Source organism: Parus major, chromosome 3 (genome assembly GCF_001522545.3).
Source record: "Parus major isolate Abel chromosome 3, Parus_major1.1, whole genome shotgun sequence".
NCBI lineage: Eukaryota > Metazoa > Chordata > Aves > Passeriformes > Paridae > Parus > Parus major.
This window is the reverse complement of record NC_031770.1, coordinates 23424837-23443866: the sequence shown is the minus strand read 5'-3', so window position 1 is coordinate 23443866 and position 19030 is coordinate 23424837. Positions and strand designations below refer to the sequence as shown.

General features: G+C 38.0%; 1 protein-coding gene across 5 annotated transcripts in view; it reads right to left on the bottom strand.

Moving 5' to 3' along the window:
• Positions 1–202: 202 nt before the first annotated feature.
• The window catches only part of EML4 (EMAP like 4), a 147375-nt gene continuing 128547 nt past the window's right edge, over positions 203–19030 (bottom strand). For all 5 annotated transcript variants that reach the window (XM_015621767.2, XM_015621766.2, XM_033513319.1 and 2 more), the window contains 6 exons: positions 15081–15169; positions 13850–13947; positions 9978–10065; positions 7979–8077; positions 3518–3648; positions 203–3051 (listed from right to left, as the gene is read on the bottom strand). In XM_015621767.2, coding sequence (XP_015477253.1) covers positions 2587–3051; positions 3518–3648; positions 7979–8077; positions 9978–10065; positions 13850–13947; positions 15081–15169 — 970 coding nt within the window. In that variant the 3' untranslated portion in view covers positions 203–2586. The remainder of the gene's footprint in view (positions 3052–3517; positions 3649–7978; positions 8078–9977; positions 10066–13849; positions 13948–15080; positions 15170–19030) is intronic.

Sequence of the window (19030 nt, the reverse complement as noted above, 5' to 3'; positions counted from 1 at the left end):
TCATAGAACTTTTGAGACATAAACAAGAGCAATATTTAGATCTGACAATAGAATTCATAAAGCAGAGTTAACTTACTTTTAGACAGCCTGGGAGTTTATCAAAAAAGCACATTTTGTGAAAGTTCTTTCAAAATCACAGACCCAGACATTACAACTGTAATGAGAGCGTCCACTTTATGTACAGAAGGAACAAGAACAGATATGGAGACACAGCAATATTTTATTTTGATTATTTTATTTTTTTTTTAATCTTCAAAGTTTTCTGCCTCAAGACAGGAATGCATGATAGAAATGGCTCAAACATCTTCACATGAAACACTCTTAATCATAATTCATTCACAATTATTTTTCTAAAACATCTACAGTTACATAATCCCATTTCCATCCATTATCACAGATTTAATTATTTGTTAAACAGTAGTTGCCAGCAATTGAAAGCTGTAAGGCTTTTTGCATATTAGTAGAGTCTTCTGAACTACACAAGAATATCACAACTCTAACTCTCACTTACATGGCAACCCCGGGTGACAGATGTTCCATAGAGAAATGTGTTGCTTATGTGGAGTTAAATGACCGAGAGCTCTCTGTGCCTCGTTAGCTCTACTATCCTTTCTCCTTTACTAAGATAATTTTCTAAACCTACAGCATATTCCTCATTTGTAACCAAGAACTTTGATGAGCTGATGAACTTTATCTTCCACTGCTGCTATTTGGCAAATTTGCAAGTCAGGCATACTCGAGCTCTCCAGTAAAACTGTATGTACAGAGCACAGTTTAAACAGATGGGTTGCTTGGAATCCATTTCTCCCTCCATCTGAAGGGAACTACTTTGAGGTTCTCTGGAACTGTTGTAAACAAGAGGATATTTTTTCTATATATATATATATGTGTGTATATATATATTTATATATTTTATATATAAATGTTCTAAATGTCCTTTGGGAGTCCATTTGTTTTTATCTTTCCAAATGATGACTAAATACCTGATCTGTAGCATTTCTCCTGAGAAGATACTAGTAAGGGAATGACAGTTTTGATGCACTTTGGAATGGCACAATCACGTAAACGTTTGCACAATTAAGACTTATGAACTCATCCAAAGTTTCTAAACATGATATTCTAACTAAGAACTAAAATACCAGCACAATGCAGCAGGTTAAAAAAGAAAATTCTATGTAATTAAAATATAAACAAGTACATAGGAAATGGATATCTGCCAGTAAATCTATATCTTTTTTAAAGTAGGAAATGTATGCACTTAAGAAAAAAAATGTAGCTATCTGACAAACTTTGTAAAAAAAGTACTTTCCAAATGCATAACAAATGCCAAGATATCCCGTAACTGGCCAGGTATAGCCACATGAGAGCTGCATGGCTTAGAGCAACCCAGGGAGGGGTGGAGTGGAAATAAAATCACAAAAACACTAGATCAGCAAGTCTAGGGAAAACAAAAAAAAGAAAGTCACATCATCATCATCTAAATTACTGTATGCTTATATCACAACTGCTAAAGGAGCCAGGGGAAAAAAGAGAAAGTAGAGATTGCAAGATTGCAGTTTAATGATTTTTAGGAATTACCTCTAAAAATTCAGAAGAAAAAAATATCAACTTACTAATTCTAAGCACCAATTTAATAATTTAAGTTAACTGTATTTATATTTTTCATACTAGGGATGGAGCAAGTTCTGCTTGAAGGCTTAAAGTTTAACTCTGGAGCCCATCTGACTTCTGTGTTCTTGTCATGCTTCCTCTGCTGTTCACATCTAAGTCACTATAAAAGATTCTCTCAAGTTTCCAACTCTCTAGGCAAGCAACTCGTTGAAGAGACAATTATGTCCTATAGTTTAAGTTAACTTTCAGGTCATGAAAAGTGAAACACCAGTATTTGGTTATTCTGCTAGTTAAGAGTCTGTGAAAATGGAACAGCCAACACCGTTCCTTGACAGGATTTGCCTTAGAACTAGCAGCACCCAGGGCAGACCAACTCTGAACACATCCAGACTCCATGAGGAATTAGTAGTGTTAGAAAATTGCATATGTGTTAGATCAAGAAGGCATTGCCATACATGTGGCATTGTTACATTATTTTTCCTCTATTTTTCTCAAGAAAAAACAAAGGAAAACAGCCCTACAAAGAGCTTTTTGGTTGTTTTTTTCATTCTGCTTGTCTTTGCACCTGGAAAAAGCAGCACAGTGCCTCCCAGCTGGAACAGCTCAGTGCTTCCCATCAGCTCAGTTCTTCCAGAAAGCACTTTCACATAGTTAAGGTGGTCTACTTCACCTAATTCTCAAAGCTAACCTTTTTTCCAGTATGTATTTCATGCCACTTCCTGACAGCAATTTCAGAACTGAAATGGATCTATGGTAATGTCCACTACTAACTGCGACCAGATCTTGCTACAGACCATCAAGCCAGGCCCTTGGGATGGTTCCACACATTGAACTGAAGCTCAGACTAAAAATCTCACTGAAACTCAAAATCTGGAGTGGTCATGAATCTCAGCTACTCTTTCCTATTTGAACCCTCACCCTTGTAATGAAAGCACGCACACCAAGGGAAAATAACACCCGCCTGAGCTGGGAGCATTAAGACACCGGTGAGTTATCCTGCTGCTCTTCCGTGACCGTGGACTCGCTGTGCTCCTCGCTCAGCTCGTTGGAGGGCTCCTCGTAGCTCGGCTCGGCGGGATCCAGGCTGCTTCCCTCGCTTTGCTCCTCACTGTGCTCCTCGCTGGCCTCTGCAGACTGCTCCAAGTTGCTCTCCAAGGAAGCCGGAGAGCTGCCAGTTACACTTTCATTTTGGTTCATTTCGTTAAAAGGCTGTGGGAGATGTGCAGGAGACTGCACAGCGTTTTCACTGGCAGGGATGGGCACTTTGGTGGCACCGATATCCAGGACAATGTCATTTGGTGGCAGAGTTACCTTCTCCACAAGTTTCCACTGAATAATGCTCATGTCTTTCCCTCCAGTTGAGATCAAGTGACCGTCGCTATGAGTGAAGCTGACGTTTGTCACATGACTACTGTGAGCACTGTATTTGTGACTTGGGGCCTATTGAAAACAAGCACAAAGATAAATCACAAGTTGACTAGAAGAGTACACGATACAGAAATTTAAAACTACTAACATTTTTGCTTAGCCCTTCATGAGAACTCTTAGTTCACAAGAGTAAAGAATTATATTTATATTAGATTTTTCACTGCTATACTTCCTTTCTTCTTTGCAACTTGAACAGATTTAGATTTTATAGAAAAAGTAATGGACCTAACACTAATGCCAGCAAACACAAAGCATCAAGCCTCATCTCCAGAATTAAAGGGTAATTATTGACACTTTTCTTTTATATTATTTTATATTTATATTGTTTTAAACTTTCTGTTTTATTTGTGAAATTAATGTGGGTTCTTGGATAGAAAAGAAGTATTTGCCTGCCAGGTTCCTAAACAACTATGCTGGAAGCAAGGAAAGCTTTCAGGCAATGTAAACAAGCACATGGACTAGACCAGTCTAGCCTTACCTTTGGCTTGGAACAGGGATACTGAAAGAGATGGACCTTACAAAAATCATCAGCCACTGCTATCACCTTTCGGTTATGGGATCTGACAAGGGCATTTATGTCTGTCCCATCTGATCCCTCAGGCCAAACTCCTAGGAAAGAATGTGGAAGATAATCAGCAATGGTAGTTTTGGAAACAAATGAACAAACAATTTATGAACAAAAATAAGATCTATAAAGCTGTGAGAAAAGGCAAGATGAACAAAACTCAGCAGGAAAATGGAATGTGCATTGCATTAAATGTCATTAATATTTTGCTAGCCTAATGCTGCTCCCCCTACCTTGCTCTCCCAAATCCTCAGTTTCAGCCAGGATGATATCTCAGGCTTAACATTCTTTTCCTGTTCAAAACCTCAGTCTTGTTTAAACTTTATCTTTAGATTAAGTTTGCTGCTAAAACTTGTAACTCTTAATACTGTCATTCATGAACAGATATTTTAAAAGCAACAGTGATGCTGAAGCACAGGGCAAACCCAGGTACCGTACATTGTGGTCCTACTGGTTTCTTCTCTGGTTTATTTGACTTCTTGTATTTTAAATCTTAGTATTTGTGTAACTCAGAGAAGACAACTGATTGATGATACTCTGCACAGAAACACAGCCTGTGCAAGTTTCATAGATGTAAGTGCTGTCAAGTGCTCAAATGCAATTCAGTATGGTTTTAAGTCAAAAGAGTGACACAGATATGTCTAAGACAAAAGAATAACAACATTCCCTAGATGAAAAACCCTATCAAATTTGGGATGAGGGAGACTCAAAACAAAATCCTTTTAACAAAACAAAGACATTAGAGATTCCTGTAATAAAACAGACAATTCAGATCTGCAAGGAAAGCTGAACGAAAGGTAAGCACGGGATTATAATATAGTAGTACCTTGTTTTTTTATCAGACTTGGGTTTCTGATTAGGTCTAGGAGTTAGGAGGAAATTTCCCCTCTCAAATTTCACCCCCACCTTTAAAAACTGTATGTCCAGTTGACCAAGAGGACTGTTGATTATCAGATTTGAAAATATCTTCTTCCTCCCTTACAGTTGCTGACTTCAGTAAAATAAAAAACATGTGCTGTCTACTGTTTTATACAGCACAAAAAGCCAACTCAGAATTGCCTTGCCTTCTTGTTTTTAACCAAAATGACAAAGAGTGTTTAAATTTAAATCTGTTTTTCCCCATTCTTCAGTGGGTGGAGTAAGAACTTTATTTTCTTTGAAGAATAACAAAGGCAGCTTGTTAAACTTGTTACAATGCCAATAAGTTACATTGTAGGTAATTTACTAAATAAAGACATGAAGTGCTAAGGATAGTATTCAGAAACATTTTAGTGTTCTCACATCAATGAAATCAAAGTGAAAAATACACACTATTTAAGAATTTTCAAGTAGTTCAACATGAATGAATTTTACCTTTCCTCATTCATTCTATATATGAAATACTGTCATCATGAGGGTGCAATAAATGCCTGAAGTTTCAGCTACCACCTTAGGCAGGCTTTGACAAAGAACTATGCAATTTCCTCTTCTTTTTAATTTCCTCTTCTTTATAATTTAAGATTAAAAGGACTAATAGTCAAGACTGAAGCTTTTATGAAGCATCTTTGATGTTCACAAAGTCCTTTAGCAGCTCCAAAGGTAAGGCAACCCTTTATCATAAGACAGCAGGATTTGCTTTCAGTGCATCAGGCAAACATGAAAAATCCAAGACATTAATATGACTGAGTCTTGAGTTCCTAAGATAACTGCAAAAATTCTTAATAACTGTAAAAATAACAACCCCCCCAAAATAATAGGACTTTATTATAAGGCATGACAGCAGCACATCAATTTTAATAAATTCTGCTAGCCAGCAGTAAGCCTCTCAAAAGAATCTGTTCAGACAAAACTGTGGGAAATGTGCAGCAAACCCAAGAGTGACTTCAAGTGTTCAGGGTGCAGAGTGATGATACTGCTGAGCCAATAGTAATTGCAGCTGCCAAAAGGAGCAATGCTCTTCTCATCCAAACCACACATTTCCATCCTTTTCCTTCTGCTGACAACAGTGTGATGCCTGATCCTATGGCACACTACCAAACAGAGCTGAATTGTAAAATATATACCCCCAAAAGCCCAAATCCCACAAACTTAACCCTGTCTCCTGAAGATCAGTGAGCAGCCCCTGGCTTTCTTGGATCCCTGAGCCAGCTGATCCTTGGGTCCAAGCCAGGTTAGCAAATATCTGATGGGCTGGCTTAGCTGCACTGTCTGATTCAATGGGAAAATACTTGCCATTGTTTGAGGTCAAACCATAATTTTAAGATTCTGCAAAGGGTGTCAGACTAGTAGACAGTATAAAATTAGGGCGTGATGAATCTTGGCTAGGAAATTTAAATATATTCTGTTCTGCCCTGGAATACCATCACATTATCTGCTTTACCTATTTCATTCCCGGGTCCTCTGGCACACTGAAGATTTTAAGGGCAGTTGAAACTAATTAAACTGAATTCAGAGTGGTTGAAGTTTCTATTAATCCAAAAGAAAACGCAGACAAGATCAGGAGACTTATTCACTTCTAAAAGCAATAAGTAAAATGGTTATGGGAGCTGCTCATGCCCAGCCTGGCCCCAGCCACCAGTAACAGCTTCTATCTAACAGCTGTTAAAAAGACAAAGCCAGTGATCTAGATGTGAAACCAAACTCTTTCTGCACTCCCACATCTCACCTCCTTAGGTCAGGAGTAAAGGACACTTCTGGGAAAGCCCTGGGATTCAGGGAGCTGCTATCCCTATTCTGTCTACTCTAACACCAAATGTAGTGGAAAAAGTTCAGCAGTAAGAGTCTGCTACCTCCACGTTTCTGGTAGATGTAAGTACTCTGCAAGAAACTATAAAATGTTTCAGCTCAGAGCCTATTCCAGAAGGAATACACAGTCCTTACAAAGTTTCTTATTTGCACCTGGGAAAAGACATCATATCAGCATCAGAGTTTTGCTTTTCACTTTCTGTGGCATCTCCCGAATCTTCTGATACTCCATTTTAAAAAAGGCTTTTCTACCGTACTATTATTTCAATCACAGTAGCTAAGTCAGTGAGGAAATGACTGCTGTGGTCCAATTCCTTGTCAGCCTAGGCTTACATGAACAGAACATCAGGAGATGCTTCTACTTCTCCCAGACAGATTGAATAAAAACACCTACAAATACATAGCCTGCTTCACAGTTCTCAGGCTAATGGAAGCAAGTATTTTCATTGAATTAGCAATAAGCAACAGTATTCAGCTCAAGAAAGAGCATACTCGTGTTTATTTCTACTACCTATCAAGCTTCAAAAAAAATCAGAAATATTTATTCTTATAAACTTCCTTCTCTGATCCCTTTATTTATCCTATTCTGTCTCAGATCTTTGGTATCCAAAAAGGAAATGATGCCTGGTTATTAAGCACCAAATGCCCTCCACCCAACCAATGTGCCACACTAGTGTGTCAGTGGAAGCCCTCACACCAATCCTTTGAGGCTACTTGCTTGTCAAGCACATGACAGTCCTTAAATATGCATGAGAAGTGTCAGAAGCTAGAGAAAGGACTCCTCACACTTCAATGATTTTCTTCTATCCTGCATGTAAACTGGTATTCAAAGTTGACCTCCTAGTAGCTGTGAAGAGATTTGTAGATCTAATCCTCACCTCTAAAGAATTAGCTGCTTTACTTGCTATTGGTATTTCTACCAACATGAAGAACAGACGCAGGTGCCTGATCTCAGTGGTGGAGGAGAGATGTTCAGCACCCTGCTCACACAACTTCACTGGGAGGCTGAAACTTCCTTTTATACCCCTCACAAAGGGGCTTCTCATTAATGGTCAACAGAGCTGCCTACACAAAAGCAATTTGAACTGTTTTGTCACAGTGTAAAATGGTATTATTAAAAGCAGATCTGTCAGCTTTTTTAAACTGTTTTTGTATATTGCAAAAAAACCCTACTAGGTAAAAATCTGCTTACTCTAAAGTTTGTTTTATTCTTTACAAACAGAGTATATTACTTATCTTTGACTGCCAGTATCAAAGTGCTATCATAATTTTAATTTATGAACTATAACCTACACTTGTAACACTCTTGTTCCTGTCCCAAAACAATATAAACAAAGGCAAATGCATATGTGCCATATGAGCACTTTAAAATACAAGTCTTTTGCTTCAGTGCCTCCATAACTGGTAGCCTAAAATGACAGTGGAAGAGTCAACCCCCCAACTTCAATAACTAAATAGAAATCAATTGTACATTGTCTATAGAACAGTTTAACACAGTGCACTTTAACACAGAGCTCAGCCACTATGGTCTGTGATCTCAGCACCATCCCTTGATAACCATTAACAGTGTACTTTTAACGACAAATTAAAGCAAACAAAAACACAAAAGCACAGTGTTAGTAGCTTAAAAGCAAGTTAAACAGCACTTACCAAACACCTGGAAGCCTAGCACACAAGTGTATGTTGTCCAATCTATATCCTTACAGTCAGAACGATTCCTGATTAGCTTACAGCCACTTGGAATGTCCCCTGTAAAAAAAAAGTGAATGATGAGTTATGCAATGCAAAATTATACTTCCATAGGTGCTCTTTGAAGAGATGCTAATGAAGTAAATAAATGCATCTTAAATCCAATCTGGAATTAAATTGTAGAGGCAAAGACAGTCCAGCACCTGTATCAAATTCCAGATACTTGAAGTTTTAACTTGGTTTTTATGAGTCATATTTACTTCTTATTTCCCTCTTCTGATGGCATAACCTCAAAAACACTTCCTTGCAACTTGAGTACTCCGCTACTAACTCTACAAATGCTATAATATAATAATTTCTTCTTCCTACCAGCTCCAATGATGTATTAAAATTCACCAAATCATTCAGAAAGCTGTGCTTTTAAAACAGTGAGCATCTACTGCCAGAGAAGCCTTAGACTGTTTTACAACTTTTAACTAGAAAAGGAAAGATTGTATTGTAACACACAGGCCAGTAATAATGTCTTGGTAGATACTGGAGCTGAGAGATCAACCATCCAGTTTTTACCTAAAGGATGTAGTATATCCAAAGAAACTGCCACGGTAGTTGGGGCAAAAGGGGAACCCTTTGAAGTGGGGGTTATTAAAGATATGATGATAGAATCAGAATCAAAAATTGGATTGGGAAATTTTCTGTTAGTACCGGAAGCAGATTATAATTTGTTGGGAAGAGATTTAATTATGGAACTGGGGATACATATAGATTTAGTTAATAAGGAGTGGAAGATAAGATTATGTCCTTCAAGAGTAGAAAGGATGAATGGAGAAATAAAGAAGCAACTTACTAAACTAGTGATGGAAACAAGATTATCATGGGTTAAATGTGTTCCACTAGCCCTTTTAAATATTCGAACCCAGCCAAGGGCAGATCTGGGAATTTCCCCTTTTGAAATGTTATATGGTATGCCCTACAATATAGAGGAAGTTCAAACACACCCAAATGTAAGTGATCAATACATCAATAAGTACTTAATAAAATTAATGAAATTCAGGAAAGCATTATGGGAAAAAGGAATGCTAGCTCAAAGACCACCATTGGATTTTATATTACACCAGGTACAACCTGGAGAGTGGGTGCTGATAAGAAGCTGGAAAGAAAATCCCCTAACACCTGGCCAGTAATAATGGGTCGTTCCTATCCTCCCTTTATATGAAATTATAAGCACCAATACTTCCTTTTGAAAGACTGCACTATCTAGATTTGAAAATTAAGTTGTGACAGGCAGAAAAAATATGTTAAGGTGTTAGACATTTAAACTGTTTGCTATTTTTTCCTGTAAAGGGAAAAAAATACAATCCTCTTGGATCCAGTTAAAGCCATAGGAAGACACAAATAAAAAAAAAAGTTAAAACCGACTGATATGCACTACTGATGCTGAACTTCTAGCATAACCACTATGTGTTATATTTGTGTTTTCACATATTAAAAAAAATACAATCACAAAAACATTATTACCACTAACTCATTAAAGTAACATTTACTGCTTTTCTTCATTTTTACCACACCAGCCAAGATAAAGTTTCGAACAAGAAACCCCAGGAGAGAACTGTGGCACAGGCCCCCTGATTTTATTCCCCCAAAATAACTGGTATTGTTGACACTAATTAGACAACTATATTATTTTCAATCTACAGAACTTTTGGCCAACATCAAGTTGTAGAGCCACTTGTTCTGTAAATTCTATGCTGTTAAACTGATTTACGACCTTGTAAAGAAGTAAGCTATATTTGGCATTGCCATTAGGTAATACAGAGCTCTGAATAACATCAAGATATCAGGTTACACAAGTTCAAATCAGTCCCTTTGTCAGTAAGCATTTTGTACAGTCAAGCACACTTTTCTAAATACTCTGACAGCTAATACATATTTCTGTTTCCAGTGTATTTTATTTCATACTTACAGTATAGTATTTCATAGTCTCCTGAGTTTGACATTATATACTTGTTGTCCGGGGACCAGTCAAGGTGTGTAATATAGCTGGAATGTCCCTGAAGAAGAATGCATAACACCAGTGTGAAACACTTGAATTTAATTGAAAGTGAAGCAGAAGTTGACCTACAGATGGGAGAGCTAACAGCAAAAAAAAAATCACCTTCCCACCTGCCCCAGGTCTGCTGCAATTCACTTGTGCTCCTTTAAAGCTCCTTACTCTCAGTGCCGCACTTGCTAACAGCTAAACAAACACAGGCTGGGCATCATGCCTCTCCCACCCTCCCTGGTAAAGCCAGGCCTACTTGGACTCCAGAATTATTTACTCCTAGAAGGCATGATGCTAAAATATGGATGAACCCAAATTTATACTGGAATTAAGAACACACACATTGCTACTAATTGTGAAAAGCGAGTAACTTGCACAGGATCAGCTTTAGATCCTAACAAAAAAGTGACAGATAGAAATTTTTTATTTCTCTATCCATTTAAAATAACTTCCATTAAAAACATACTCATGCAAATAACCCTTGCTCATCCTAACAACTTAGGATATCTTGGTTAACAACTGCCAAGCAGAAGTACAAGATCATTGACTGGTAATACAAGAATATGTTTCTAAGCTTGTTGAAAGTCTCTGCTGTGCTTTTTGCACTGCACCGTGTTCACACCAGCTTTGAAAGGTGTCTGTCCTACAGCTGCTGGGTCATCTCTATTAAGAATCAAAACCTTTTGGTCTAGTTGTTTATTATCACCATCAAGAGCACACTGAGGGTTAAACACCTGGCTTTGGTTTTGAGGAAGAAGACAAATGCAGCTGGACAGAGTATTTTTTCTGTGCACAAACTTCTTTTGAGGAAAGTAAGAGCAATAATAAAGCTACAGAAAGCTCCAGAGAAGCCACAAATTTATATAAGGTAGGAATCATAGGTAGCAAATTAATAAAAGTGACATTCATGTCACTCTTCCTCTTCCACCCTTCCATTTCATCTTATTGTTCCTTTTCCCCTTGTAAGACCATCTGTTTTCTCCCTTTCATAGTCATTCATCATGCTGATTCCTTCCAGAATTACATGTAGAGATATACCCATGTCCCATCTCCCTATCCCCAGGTCCTCTGTGAGACCCTGCAAAAACATTTAGGAGAAAAGCTGGCCTTTATGATTTCTCATGCAGCAATCTCTGCCTCAAGCAGAGGAACTGTGTATTGACATAACTGCTTTGCAGTCATGGGTGACACATATGATACTGACATGCAAACCTGGTATTAAAAGAAACAAACCTGCACAATTGGCTAGGTTTTTTTTCTACCTCCCCTTATTTTCCTACTCCAATTTGCAATTGAACTCCAACACAGAAAAAAAACTGGTCAGTCATTTACTAAATCCTGCCAGACATTTGGCAGCTGTTAAAATTCCTGGAGGCGGTGGGGAGAGGGAACAAAGCAATTGGTCAGGGGGCTCCAGGCTGCAAAATCCCTTCAGGCAAGTGATCACTAAATGATGAAATGGAGCACAACATTGTTATCATATTTGCAATAGGAGGATCCATTTTCTATTAAAATCTTTCTTTGGTAGCTGCCCACCAATAAGGCAACATTTTACTCTCTTCTTTTCTGTACCTTTATATATAATGAATGATTCATATTTTCACCAGCTAAGAAAACTATCTGACTAAATGGAAACTCCTCCTCCATTGGCAGTGTTTATCTGTTTCAGACTTCAGTGGTGCAAGGTTCAAAATGCCCACAGCCTTTAGGACAGGCACACTAAATCACTTCAGGTTAAGTCCAGTACACCAAATACTTCAGAGTGGCAGTCTGTGTGGCTTTCACCCCACAGCCCTGTGAGTAAATGCCCAGTGAGTAAATGCCCAGCACTTATTTCTCTTTTGCTAAGGTGTCCCTCATGTAAGGCAAACAGGGATGCTGACATGCTGAAGTTCAGTCCCAGCCCACACCTTCACACTGCTGACTGCATAGCTGGACCCCTCAAAAACCAGCTGCACCAGTCAAAATGCTCATCTGAAGTTCTGATCAAAGCCAACACCATCCCACTCTGTGGAAAAGGGCCCACAGGTCACAGCCTTGCCTCTCTCTCAGCAACAGAATGCCTGGCTGTGAGTGAGAAGGGATTTAAACCTAACAGCAGGCATACAGTTCTTATGCACCAGCTAATGCTAGTTCAGTAGATAAAATCCTTCTGAAAGAATTCAAATAATGTATTCAAGCTGGAAGAAACAACCACAAGTTGACTACCAGGAGGACTGAGTCATACTACTTGGAGGTCACCCGTGAGGCTACTGAATGACAGAATGCCAGAAGGATGCAGTGCCAGGAGAGTGCTCCGGGTCCCGAGCATGCCTGGGTGTCTCCCTGCTTAGCATCAAGCTGGTTTGAACCCGCCAGGGTGCTGGCAGGGAACACAGGGGAGGTGCAGGGCATGTGAAATTGGATCTGCAGCCTTGCAGTGAGCTCTGGGCAGCTCCACATCGCTGCCTTCTGCCGGCTGGGAGGGTCAGGGAGCTCAGCCCCGACAGAAACCATGCTGCTGATTTTGTATTCTACGTGCAGTCACTCACGCTGGAAGTTAAAGAATAACAGAAACCTGCTCTGAAGCCTTGACACTTCTGCCTGGGTATAGCAATGCTCAATTCTCCCACACCAATTTTTACAAACGCTTTTCCTGCCAAGACAGCAGGATAGAGGGACATCCAGATGTTGGTTTAAATTGCAATATGCTCTCTCCACGTACATAATACATAGAAATAAATGATCTCATACATCTTCGAAGAGCTCACAGAAACCTTGAAATACACAGCAAACCAAATATTATGTATGTTGGGATTAGCCATCTCGAGTGATTTTATATTCTATGGTTTAAAAAATGTTGAGGTGAGATGCTGTACTGAGGTGCAGACATCCACTGCTGTCCCCAGGAGCCCCACTGGGGCCCTGGTCTGAGCTCCCTGTGGGAGCTTTCCCCACCGTGTGAGCTCAGGCAGTGATGGGGCAAACCCAGTGCTGCTGCCTGCCCTGGCAGCCCTGTGCCCCCCACAACAGCTGCACACAGGCTGCTATGACCCCAGTGCTCTAGTGTGTGGCACATTTCAAAGGTAAACCTATATTCCCATGACATAATTTGAAAATTTCATCAAGTTTCACTTGCTCTTAATGAAAATATTTTCACTAACCTTAAAAGACAGCTGAACTTAAGGCCAGGATGTTCAATAACTAAACACTTACAAAAAATAGTCTGTCTTAGTACTGGGACAACCTCATCCAATGTAACAATAATAACAAACTCCACTACCCATGCTACATTTAAATCTATTTACTCTGGGCCACATCCCTCAGGTTCAAGTTTTGTAGTAAAAATTACACCTGAAAACAACGTCTATTTGCAGCCTCCAGGACAACACGTCCTAATGGAATTACACCACCCTAATTTTATGTTGGTTCAAGAAGCACTTCACCAAAAGGAGGAGAATATCCTCAAACAAATGTAATATTTTCATTGAACAAATTTCACCATATTCAACAAGGCATTTCTTCATCTTACTGCTGATTTCCCATTTCAAAGAAAGAAGGCAATTGTCTGATAAATTAGTCATATCTGATGCAGAAATGATCACTGCACACTATGAGATGTAGAGTAGCCATCTGAGACTGAAGTTTAAAATCAATCAAATTCTGAAAAAACCTTATAAAACACATATCCAAAAGGGAAAAACATCAACCTGGAGAGAGTTTCACTGCTTAACATCTAAGTGTATGTGTAACATCAAAATGCATGTACAAGACATAATAATCATGTAAATGATTATACATGTTCCAAAACTTACAGTGCATTTTCCATATCTGCTATACTTTCTTCCATTTTCTGTTACTACGTAGAGGTAAATAAAGTTGTCGTGGGATCCAACTGCAAGTAAGGTGCCATCTACAACACAGAATATTTAATATAAATAAAGAGAATGTTTGTCTTGTGATTTTTAATTATTTCAGATTTATTGCGAAGACCATGGCCTCAGTTAAACCACTCCCTATGAATTGTACTGAAGGATTCATAATAGTTTACATTATGTTGCTTTTCAGCTATATCTGTTTACTTTGTGGGTATGTTTTTTGGATAAGTTCTTTCACTTCTGCCCTTTTTTAGAGTAAGTGTTCAATGGACAGGATATAAACCCTCAGACTGCACCAGATTTCTGAAAGCTGTTGTCAGCAGGCAGACGTGAGTTTTATGCATCATAAAAATGCAGAAGAGTATTTAGTCTACGGATAGCTTAACTTTGGAGGTGTGGACTGCAAATAAATCAACACTAAACATAAAAAGATGTTGAATTTTCAAACATTATAAGCACTTTTCTATTCTACCTTATCTCCTTTTAAAAAATGACAAGAGCTGCCACAAACAACAATAGTCACCTGTAAGTGTCAATGAACATCAGTAATTTAAAATAAACTGCTGTGCTTGGCACATGCTTTGCTCTCTGACATGGCATGTGAGCCAAAAGCAAACAAGAAAAATATTTACAAGGGTGTTCTTCCTTCCTGTTTTAACAGAGGAGTCAGCCTCTGATGATTTCTCATGTCATGTCTGAAGAGGAGACTCAGCACTGGTTTGGGCTCCATGTAATCCCAGAGCAAATACTTCACAAACAGTTCCAGACAGACATGAGCTTAGTTTTATGGGTTTACATTAATGAACTTGTAAAATAACTAGAAAGGAAATTAAAGTATCACTGAAATACTAAGGTTTTTACAGACTTTTCTGTCAACTTGTAAACTATTTGAGAACTTCTTTGGGAGGAACAAAGCTAGCATTTATTATATTAGCAGAGTTCAACATGAAGAAAAGGCTGAGAAAAGTGATGATGATTGCAGTTACAAAATTCCAGGATTTAGTACACACTAACAAATCCATAAGCAAATCCTCAGTTACACACTAAGCATTTGAAACAATTTTTTCAAAGTTGTGCCTTTTCTAATGTCTATGGAGTAGTTTAACACCATTTAACAGAACATCCATCTGGTTTATAAGAATTATTCTGACTGTGTAAGTCTGCCTACCTACTGAGTAGCGCATCACTGAAAGCTGTTCGTTGCCATCAGTGTGTATTGAAACCAGATCCCTCGTTTCTGCATCCAACACAAACCACCTAGAGAGAGGAGAATTCCAGTAAGTATCGCTTCCACTAAACAAAAAACCAAGTAAAAGAGCCATAAACACTGCCTGCCTGCATCATCTTATGCTAGCCCCTCAAGGGCAGCATAGAGAACATCTCTTTTTAATGGAACACTTTTCTGGTTCACAAAGCAATATGAGTTTCCGTGAACAAAATATAAAAGATTCTAAATACCATTCATTTTTTTCCCTTTCCCTTAACACTGTAATAATCATCAAAATGTCTACTGGACAATAAATATCTACCATGACCAGATAATATGACTGCATCTTATCATCATTAAGCCTTAAGGCTACAGCTGAATTTTATTCTACTTCCCTATTTTGAAGATAAGTTTTGATATAAAAACTGATCTTTCAATTTTTATAAAGCAAAGTTAGAAAAAAAAAATTGGAGTAGTAGATTTAAGTGAAAAACATTTCCATACTCATTGTAAGCACAAATTATATTCTAGTTTGGTACTTTTCTCTCTTTTCACTTCTTTTCATTTCTATGAATAATTTTATTAAAGTAAGAAGGAATAACTAACCACTCATTAGAATCTGACATTTCATAAACTATCATTTTATATTTCTTGCTTTGATGATTTATAACTAAGGTAATTAATTGCATGTTTTATTCTTTAACAGTAACTTTTAACCTGCAGTTTACAGTTTATGCGGCAGATGCGAGATGCTTACAAAAACTAACTTGCACATAGACCAAAATAGCCACTGACAGCAAGATGTGCAAGATCAGTGGAACCTGAGCATTTTGCAACAGGTCTGATGTCCACCCAACTCCTAAATACTCTGAACATTAGCAAGACAGAGAAAATGACAATTTCATAAAAATACGTATTCATACCAACAGATCACGAAAACAGAAGGTGTCAATATGGCTGAATTGGAGCTGTACTCAGAATTTAATTTCTTTGCTCCTAACTTGTGCTCTCACAGCCATGTACATATGCCACAAGCAGATTTCTATCCCCAATGGCAAATGGCAAGTTCAAACACTGTGGAAATGAGCAAGGGAATTGCACCCTCTGTCTCACAGTGAACTCAGTGGAACATTGTTAAACCTGGGACCATTTATTCCACAGGAAAGCTGTAAAATGAATTCCAGGAACAACATCACACATTGCTTTCTATGGGTGGGGATGAGATTCCAGCTTGTGCTCACCCAGTGTCCAACAGCAAAGCATCTGGAAAGCAGCCTGGTCCCAAAGGCTTAAAACCAGCTTGTGGTTAGAGAACCACATGAAAGAAATTAAACAAAATACACATAAAAAAAAAACCCAACTCCACATGGCATGGACTGCTGGATAACCTGTGTGCCAGACAGACAGAACCAGTGGAAGACAGGAAATGTGTAGCTCTATTGCCTGTTTTATTTCCCTGTGGCTCTACCTTACTCTAAGGTAACCCTTACCTAACCTTGTCCTTCAGCCCTCAGTTTTCTTATCAACATTAGCACTTTTCTTAGAATCTTGTTGGTTTTTTTTTAACACAGTCCCTCTGAATACTGGTATGCTTAGTACTCAAGATATTCTACTTCCCTGCAAATAGTACCACTGGAAGCATGACAAAAGTATCTGAAAAGTACCTTGAAAAAGCTTTTTTTAGTTTTACAGCTGTGCCTTTTCACCAAGCAGCAGAATCTACAAATAGAATTAGTAGTCCCAAATAACTGATGATCAGGTCCACAGCAAGTATTTAAGGAAGTGGTAAAAAAACCTGCAGTAGATGCTTTGCAGACAGCCCAAATGGGGAAATTATACTGAAATATTTATCATGGGAAGTGATACATGAAACATGCACCAAAAGCGCGATGCTTGGCCTGATAAAAGACACACTACTGTAAAACAACAGACAGCAATGGGACAAAAGGTAGAAAAGTCAGTTTTCTTTTGATGCCAGAGCTTTAACCACCAAACCCAACTTCCTTAGTACTCTATTCCTTGCCTGTCTTACCTCTGTGCTGAAAGCTCAGCAGCACTAGAATGGTAACAGATGCACGCAAGGTTTGGGTTTGCCGAGTTCTAAACAGATTAGACCCATTTAATATTTGCTTTAAGATTTTTAGGCTGTGAATCAAGTTATTAAAAGATTTGTTATGGATTTGAGATTATTTTTTCCTACGTTAATCTAGATATATCATGCAGCCCTCATTCCTTGGGAAATAACTCCCTTGGACCAGATTTTCTGGCACAGAAAGCACTGCATGATGCTGCTGGGTAGGCAGTAATTTTAAAACTGTTTTGTTTATCTTGATTCAACTCCATTTATTTCTCATCCACTTATACACTTACCAGGTCTCATTTCAACTCAGTTTCATTTGTATATCTCAAACCCCTCACTGAACCACACAATTTCAGAACACACTAAAATATAATGGTGAAAATATAACTGTTTAAAAACCCTTTTTATTGAGGGTAAAAAAAAACCCCAAAAAACTCCAAGGCCATTATCATAAACTTCTTGAATGCAGTATAAACTTGTTGCCTCAAGTAAATTAAAAATAAGAATTTAAACTGAATGTGCCAAATTTAAAACATAACGCTAAATGCTCCAGGAGAGGGGAAAAAAAATAGACAAAAGCAAGCAACAGATTGAATGCTTTGGCCATGTGATGTGCCTTAACTGTACTTTAATATAAGTTCAAAAACATCTAAAAATTCTGAAGAAACATAGCCTGACCTTCTTCCCCTTTTTCCTGTTTCAAGTACTCTTAGGCCTGTATATTCTGCTCTGTTCAATGAAGATAGAAATATTAGTTCAATTTAATGTTTATAATTGTAAGATGGAAAGGTTCAACATGGTAATCAAATATACAAGAGCTCAGCAAGGCTTTACTAGAAGGTAAACTTGGTTTTGTAGCTGTATATAACACCTGATGAATTTAGTGTAGACTGCATCTTCATCTTAGAGAAAACTCCTTAAAAATATTTTAACATTTCATTTTTCCAGGAAATTTTGCGTGTGTTGCACATACTCAGCAGTTTCTAAAAACCAAACTTCAAATGTTTTTTAGGCATGAGGTTAGGCATAAAAAAATTTCTAGCTGGCAAATTAAACATACAAAAAAATTTCCCAATTTTCTTAAATGCACCAGACATTATTTTATTATCAAGTTATCAACCATGAGGTATAACTGAAAAGCAGATCAAAAATGCTATTAGATTTAATATGTATTCCTCTCACCTTTGTAATGCTATGAACAACCTAACCTTAGTTGGTTTACTGGTGCTCCCCTCTTGGAACATGATACCAAGCCAGAGTTTGACTATGAAATAAAGTAGCTTTTTTCCCCCATTGTAAGAAGCTCAAGTTAAAAAGAATTCAGTTTGTGCTTTGACAGCTTGCAAAGGCACGATGGCTTCAGGAAGAACAAGAACAGTTCAGTACCACTTCTGTGCAGCAATGTGCCATGCTGAACCTTGTCTTACACAAAAATCAAAATACCAATCTGTTCACTTGCCTCTCCACCTCAGTCTGAAAGGCTGCAAGTGTGTTTGATTTGGGAAAGACAAATATCTTTACTGTACCTGTCTTAAAAAGAAAGGGACCATGAACGTTGCATTGAAATATATGATAATTGGAAAAGACAATAATGAGTGCTCATGGAAGTCCCTGAGGAAAAAAAAAAGCTTAAAAAAACGAAAACAAAACAAATCCCAAGATCTGGGCTTTCATTTAAAGAGTTGTTAAAAAGTCAAACCAGCCTAACAGCAATCAGACAATTCTTCAATTCTTCTTTCTTTGTCTAACAAATATAATATGCTCCACCCTCTCCTGCCATTGTTTTTAGGCTCCATAACCTCAAGCAAAAAGAATAATAAGCAAATGACTC